The sequence below is a fragment of the Chelmon rostratus genome, chromosome 13 (genome assembly GCF_017976325.1).
Source record: "Chelmon rostratus isolate fCheRos1 chromosome 13, fCheRos1.pri, whole genome shotgun sequence".
NCBI classification, from domain to species: domain Eukaryota; kingdom Metazoa; phylum Chordata; class Actinopteri; order Chaetodontiformes; family Chaetodontidae; genus Chelmon; species Chelmon rostratus.
The window spans coordinates 23,430,453-23,438,208 of NC_055670.1; the positions used below are offsets into that span (position 1 = coordinate 23,430,453).

A 7,756-nucleotide genomic window follows, 5' to 3' on the forward strand; every position below is an offset into this window, starting at 1 on the left:
ATTACTGTAATTTTAAAGCGTTTTTGTGTTATTACCAACACTAGTTGTGATTAATTAAAAATTGTTTTGACAGAGAAACACATGAATATTGTTTCACTTATAAACAGAATGTGCTAACAGGTCAGAAGCTTTGTTACTGAGATTAGGGTTGAGGACTTGATTTGTTGTGTCGTCTTTAAGTTTTGTGACATACTCTTATAGATGCAGGTCTCATGTTGTGTTTGTGTAAATACATACATACAATACAGACATGTGCTCATTTTAGTCAGAATCACACCAAACCAAACACAGACATCGACTCCCAGCACACGTTCGAATAATCACTTTATTTAAGTCCAAACTGAGTGTGTAAACCTTTGAGCCGGTTTATCTCTGAACTATCACCACTGAATTCTGATTCAGTCTCATTAAGAAAACCTTCATATTGTCACGAGGAAATTAAAACTCAAGATGTGCCCGCTGGAACAGCAGATTGTTAGAGTCTACATCCATAGTACAGGATCATATACAGTGAATGGGGGATGTTCATCTCTTTGTACCATGGCAGCATAAATACTGTAGTGTGGGCAGCTCCAGCGTGCATGTCATGCTCCTTCAGTTAAACACAGCATGTGGTAATACTGCAAGCAACATTAGGACTGTACAGCACAGAAACAGCTTCGCCTGGATGAGGTAACAAACCTGTACCTACACATCTCTGTGGCTCTGCCATACCATCACTTCACAGTACACGAGACTCCTGCTGCTGCACTAAACGCACGAGTCAAGTATTTCACAGTTTCTCAGTGTCTGTCCCTTCTGATAATCTCTAACAGGCTGCAGATCAGCTCTTCTTCACAGCTTCTGTGCTTTTCAGCCTCTCCCTCTTCTCCTGCAGCTCTCCACCCGCTCTGACGTCAGGCTGTTTGCTGCAGCTCATCCCGCCCGCCTCCAGTGGGCGCCCTTCCTCTGCAACGATGCTGATCTGGTGGTAGATCTCTTTAGGTGGGCGAGAGTACTGCATGGCCAGGTATGTGGACGAGGTGGGAGGCGCCTGCAGGTACTGAGGAGCAGGAAGGGGACAAACTGATTCAGGTTTACGTCACATTAACTCATGAATACCTGGCTGAACAGAAAAACATACACACCTCTTTAAAGTGCTGAGGAAGCGCATCTTTGGGACAAAGGAAGTGGGATATACTTTCCCGATACACCACTGCGAGCACCACCAGAGCCACTGCCACCGCCATGATGACGAACGTCACAATGGCTGCCACCCATGGAGCCTCTTCTCCTGCAAACAATCAGAGCGACAGCAGCAGAGGTTAATGTTCTGCTGCCTGTTGTCACTCAGGAGCATTTGGATTTCAAGTCCCAGCAAATTTCAACACATGCGATGGATGGATGGATGGATGGATGGATGGATGGATAGATGGATAGATGGATAGATAGATAGACTTTATTTATCCCAAGCTGGGAAATTGCAGCAGCAAGTGAACGTTTTATCCACCACCCCCCCAAACACACACAGAACATCACAACTGCTTACTTAGATCGGTGTTAACTCAGCACCTCCTGCAGGGACGGTTCATGTTAGCCCTTATTGATAGCAAATATTAGAAACACCAACAATAACGGGTAATTATAAGCTGGTTCACAAAGACGGGCTGTTACCAGCTGATAACTACTATTTTGTTCTTTCAGGCTGGACTCAGGCTGTGTCTGAAGTCACATCCTCATTAATTCATCTCATGTATAACAAACACTCAGCACTTTTCACTACACTGAACGCTAAACCGAGCTTTTGGACAGGTGTCAATCATCATCATTTTCATCACTGACTGAAGTGTTGTAATTTCTCGGACGGGACACATCGCATTGTGTGTTGCTAGCAGAAAGCAGCACACATGACATGGACACTACTTTAGTCAGCCATGCTGGTGGCTCTGTGACGCCGTGACACGAAATGTTTTGAATTAAATGTTGAGCTGAAGAGGAAGTTTAAGGAACTTTATGCAGTTTTCTTCACTAACGACACCAATGACACCTTTCCTGACCAAAACTCTCCCTCTGAGCTTTTTCTCAACTACGGCGAGCAGACCCTGCAACATTATGTCCCGTGAGCTCAGCAGGTGTAAAGTTTACCATGGTCACTATCTCACTTTAGCATGTTAGCATTATTGATTAGCGCTGAATGCGAAGTGAGGCTGATGAGAATGGTATTAGTCAGGAGTTTGACCTGATAGTGACGCTGGAGAACAAGAAAAAGCAATTCATCCTGAAAGTCTGAACAACATTTAACGGCACTCCATCCAATAGTTCCCCTCATGGTGGCAGGTCACTGTAATTTGCTTGCTAACTCAAGTCCTTTCAGACTTTCAGATGAAAGTCACAGGTGGGTTCAGGCTAACTGCTAGACTTTGTCCACACCAATAAAAATCCTGCCTTTGTTGCTGCTAAAAGCTGCTTACTGCTGGTGGTGCTTTCACAGACAATTTTGCTGGGCTCGCTGGGCTTGGAGTTCCTCTCGGTGTTGATTTGGACTTGGACGCAGTACTTGGTCCAGAGCTCCAGCTCACTCAGGACCACCCGGCTTTGCTGTTTGTTGCTGATGCTTTTAGCCTGTAGGAAGCAGCAGAGGAGCGGTCAGGTGTGTGGTTGATGGTCATAATATTTTAACAATAACACAAAGAGCTACAAAACAGCCCAACAATACATCAGATCAGTAACATTTTACATGCTTGTAAAATAAAAAACATCTTTTTTTAAACTGGGATGATAATCACAGGGAATATTAGCTGCTAAACATCAGCCCTCTAACATCTGAGGCTGTTAGCATGCTGCTGTTAGCACATGTATCCTAAATTTGTTCCGTATTGGTTTTGCTTTGATGTGACCACAGAAAAAAAACGATGTAAATGCATTATAATGTATAATGTAAATGACAGTGATGGCGGCGTCCTGCAGCCAATTTGCCAGCAGTTTGTTGAAACATGACGGGTCAGATATACTTATTGTCAGTTTGTTTGATTTGGTGGACAGCAACAATTGAAAGGGATTATAACTATCCAATAAGCTTATAGTAAAAAAATACATGCGCTAACTTTTGGGTGCTTTAACTGATACGCTAATATTGTATTTACTTGGTCTGTGAATGCTGCCGCTGTCCATCACATAAAGATCTATTCAAACAAATAGAACTTCCTCTTAGTGCTTGTTTTGCTGTCTTCATGTTATTTATCACTCTATGAGTACAGATAAGGACTCAGATCCTCAAACCTAACGGCTAATAACGTCGAACCAACGCCCCCCCACCTTTTCCACCTGGCCGTCCTTCCAGTAGGTGATGTTGTAAGTGGCGAAGATGTAAACATTCCTGAGTTCTGAGACCACGAACACTGGGTCTTTAATGCTGACGTCGATGGTTGCCCCATTGGAGAAGAGCGAGACGTTGGGTGAACCGATGATGGCTGAGGGGAAAGATTTTTTCAAACAATGAAATAAAACCTCCACAGCTTCTTGATTTAACAGTGATGCAGCGATAGCTGACGGTTTCTCCCACGACGGAAAAACAAAGGAATCATTTAAGTGCTAAAAATCAGTCAGGTGACAGGTGAGACGACCACCTGTACATGCTGATAAATATCACTGTGCAGTTCTACAATAAGAATGAAGACATGTGCAGCGTTCTGCAGTGAAAAGCCATGAAACACAGAGCTTCCACTCACTGTCTTTGTCCAAGGTGATGTGGCGACTCTCCACCCAGCCGGACCTCTTCGCCCCCACCTGCGCCTGCACTCTGCCCGTATATATCCCGTATTCAATGATGGAGATGTTGAGGCGGGTAAAGTCACATTCCAGGTGGGAGGTGTTCACGCAGCCCACTCTGTACGATGTCACTGGGGTTCTGGGGACAAAAGACAGTCCTACTATTACAGATTTGATAGTTGTTCGGTTTCAGGTGTGTTTTTGATGACATCACAATGAACGAATGACAGTGCAGCATGTCAAATAAAAACCTCGTTACTGCTTTTTTTTAAAGCCATAACACATGACTACCACTTTATACCTCAACACCCAGCAGACGCAGAGCCACTTTAGCATTCATTTTACAGTCTTTCTCCTGTTCATGCTACACAACAAGCTGAAAATCACAGCTTGATGTGGCTAACGTGTTAGCAACAAACCGCCTGAATAACATCCAGCTCACAGTGCAGCGGTGGTAGCATTCATCTGGAGTCACGTTTCTGGCTGGCTGTTGATCTGGTTTTGGTCTCCACCATGTGGCTCACTAGCTGCTAAATGCTCCACTGTGTTCAGCTGCTGTAGCCCGGCTGTGTCTGTCTGCTGTTAAACAGCGTCCTGCTGCTGCTGGAAACAACACTGATGAGACTGCTGTGTTTCCGTCCAGCTGATGAATCATTTCTCCCTTTTCAGCTCTGTTTGAGTCTCCACCGATGAGAAAAATTGACTGAAAGGTTCAGCTGAGGGGGGTCAAGGTGATAATCCTCCAGGGGTTCAACACAATGAGAGACATCTTTAACAGACATCATCTAATTAGTGCAGCTTTGACCTTCACTGTAAAAGTCACATTTGACAGGAAGTGCAGGTTTGTCACAGCTGCCACTAACGATTATTTTCATTGCTGATTAATCCGTTGATCGATTTTTGGCTGAATCGATCAGTTGTTTGGTCGATTAGTGTTTCCCAAAGCCCAAACTGACATCCTCAAACGTCTTGTTTTGTCCACGACCCAAAGATGTTCAGCCGTCTGTCACAGAGGCGTAAAGGAACCAGAAATATTCACTTTTAAGAAGCTGCAACCAGAGAGTCTGGACTTTCTTTTCCTGAGAATTTCCTCAAACTAATGATCGAAATATTTGGTGATTAATCCAACAGTTCACAGCTAGTCAGGTAAGCGTTAAAGTATAAAGTATCGCTGACATTAACCCAGTTTTGGCTGCATAACTTCACAGAAGATCAGTGAGCTCACTGTTCTCAGGTTGCGTCAGCGGTGTAATGTGTGTCAGCCAGCGTGTGCTCGGCGTATGTGCGTTCTTTCCCAGAAGAGAAGGTACTTTTGAAGAACAGTGATGATAAGAGGAAGGTGTCAGCGGCTGCAGTTCCTGGGTTGAGTGGCACCGGGGGCAGAGGGGCTCTACAGCGCCGGTTATTCGCCCTGTGAGCGCGGCAGTTAAATGCTGCGCCTGATAACATCTGGGTGTGAAACTCAAACCCTCGGCCCAAACACGCAACAAAGAGCAGACCGGCAGAGCGGCCTCCCGGATCAAATGAAGCACGTTTCCAGTCATCGATCACATCACTTCAGAGAAACAGAAGCGTGTGAATAACGAAGCAGCAGCAGTCGACTGATGCAAAGCAGCGTTTGAACAGGCGGAGGGTGAAATCTCAGTTTCCAAACCGACCAAGAGGGCTTGATAAAGGCTGACCCTGGACCCCGAGCCGCTGGCTGTTTGAAGCTGTAGAAATGGGTCGGGCTGCAATTATCTGTTGTTTCAGTTTATTTTTTAAGTCACTTTTAAAAGCCAAAAACATCCAAACGTCTCTTGACTTCCAGCATTTCAAACGTGATTATCTGGTGGTTTTAGACGATCAACTTGAAAATAAAAACCATGACGGGAATTTTTCATGATGCTTTTATTGATGAATCTAATAAGTGATAATGAAAACAGCTGCAGCTCTGGATTTAACTTCAACATGGCTGCGCTGCAATAACACATGCTGACAAAAGGAGCGAGTGTTTGCTGAAGCAGAGAGGCTTTATTAGCGCCGGGATCAGTGTTGACTCACTTGTACTCAGTTGTGTAGACCAGGCCGCCGGCCGCCCCCTCAGGTGGATCCCACCTCAGCACCAGATTCATGTTGTAGGAGGTCAGGCGGACATTCGTGGGACTGCTGAGGACCCCTGATGCGGCTGCACGGTCCACACCCAAACAAAAGAGGACATAAGGTTAGTTTAATGACAGGGACACTCCGGAGAGGACAGGACAGCCAGTGACAGCCCACGAGCTGAAGGCTTTCTATAGAATGACTCAGACAGGTATTAACTCCAGGTGCTGTCCTGTTTATTGTCCTGGTGTCAAAGTTCAGCAGCTCAGATGGACACTGAGCTGCTGGATTATTATTATTATTAACAGTTCAACCAGCTTTTTCTCAACATGCCACAAAAACAGTTAAACCAGACTGTAAGCTCTTCATCACAAACACCTTCAAACACTCGTAACGCGGCAGTAAGTCCGCCTGAAAGCTCAGTTCCTGTTTGACCCAGCCACGTTGGACACTCGCTCAGCTCAGCTCGGTCTGGCTCAGGTGGTCCTACCTGTGGATCCACACAGCGCTGACAGCGTCAGGATGAGCGCACAAACACGCGCTGACATGTCGTCCGAGAAGCTGCTCAGTCGGTCCGTCCTGCCGCAGCTGATCCGTGTGTGTGTGTGTGTGTGTGACTTATAGACGCGGTGTTTCCTGGTAGCTCTCAGGAACGGGAGGCGGGGAAGTCCGCGGAATCGATACTGCTTCCTGCTCAGAAACGTCAGCCGTTTCGCAGAAACGCTCGTGTTCGTTTGGCCTTTAACACCTCGTGTCTCCGCTGTTTCCACTTGTTTGCCGTTGCGCACCTTTTCAGGTGAAGAGTGCGCAACAGCACAGTGCGCAGCGGCGGACGGATGCCGTGTGAGCGGCTAAATAAATACACAAATAAATAAATGAAGAAAGAAAGAAAAGGGGAAGCAGGGCTAGTTTACAGTGAAATGGCTCCAAACCTTTTCTGGCAGGTATGAGCTCATCTGTGCCACCGCTGTGCGCCTGTCTGCCTGAATATTCTCTCCACTTTTCGCTATAATAATAGAATTTAGGCCTTATGAAGGTTTTTACCAGCTGTGCTAACTGTGTTGAAGCTACACGAGTGCTATTGTTCCAGTAAATAAACAAAACGCATCTTCTTGTGTGTTTGTTACGACCGGACGCGTCACCATGAAAAACTCTGGCAGGCGTTAAAACTAGCAGGGGCGTGTCCAAGCGGAGCGTGCGCCTCCCCTGAAGTTTGATTGGTCTCCCCACGCGCCACTCTAATATGATAAACTATGATTGGCCAGCGGGCCGCTCTGAGGCGGGGCCTGTTTGTGTTTACTTATATTGAAACGCTGTTGTAGCTGAACGCTTTGGCTGTTCGCTGCTTTTATGCGGCCTTTCTTTTTAGGTCCAGTTTCGTTTTGAGGACTTTTTGCACTGTTCCATTATTTATGTTAACATTTGCTAATATCCATCACTTCTGTGCATCTACTGTTCTAAAAAACACACCTCCACCATTCTGGGATCGGAGGAGAAAAGTATGACTGGAGACAAGAGAGGCGGTCCAGAGGCAGTCAGGCTTACCTGCTGCTGATAAAACTCTGCTTTAAGTCTTGTTACAGTTGTCTAAATCTAGCTTTGACAATAGCAACGAATCAGCCAGTTAACACAGCATCCATCGCCACAGGTGGAGTAGTCTGCTTATATCTGTCTACAGAAGTTCTGGACAGTAGGCTGCTGAATATTGACAAATCTGGAACCTGGCAAATAAGATGACACATAATCCTGTTTGACACCAAACTGTACCTGAAAACGTTCAGAGTGGACGAAAACAAACAGTAACAGAAGTAAGAAGGTCCCATAAAAAAACATTAAAACAGCAACATAACACCACCTGAAAACCTTGTTTTAGTTGACACCCAGTGGTTCAACCTTTCACCTTGCTGCAGTGATCTACAGGTGAGCT

The 7,756-nt window shown here is 45.6% G+C and overlaps 1 protein-coding gene across 1 annotated transcript; it reads right to left on the reverse strand.

The window, feature by feature from the left end:
- Nucleotides 1-307: 307 nt before the first annotated feature.
- On the reverse strand, nt 308-6,868 carry LOC121616030 (interleukin-10 receptor subunit beta-like). Its single transcript, XM_041950620.1, has 7 exons — nt 6,320-6,868; nt 5,791-5,914; nt 3,708-3,886; nt 3,295-3,449; nt 2,451-2,601; nt 1,128-1,273; nt 308-1,042 (listed from the first exon to the last, which is right to left on the reverse strand). Exons 1-7 carry the CDS (start codon nt 6,375-6,377, stop codon nt 824-826), a joined length of 1,032 nt encoding a protein of 343 aa, XP_041806554.1. The 5' UTR covers nt 6,378-6,868; the 3' UTR covers nt 308-823.
- Nucleotides 6,869-7,756: the final 888 nt, after the last annotated feature.

Bases quoted from the DNA above. Each gene is read 5' to 3' on its own strand.
- LOC121616030 (XM_041950620.1), bottom strand. From the start codon at position 6,377: ATGTCAGCGCGTGTTTGTGCGCTCATCCTGACGCTGTCAGCGCTGTGT. The intron at 3,450-3,707 runs GTGAGTGGAAGC...CTTTCCCCTCAG, and splicing joins CATCACCTTGGACAAAGACA to CCATCATCGGTTCACCCAAC. The intron at 1,043-1,127 runs GTGTGTATGTTT...CCTGCTCCTCAG, and splicing joins TTCCTCAGCACTTTAAAGAG to TACCTGCAGGCGCCTCCCAC.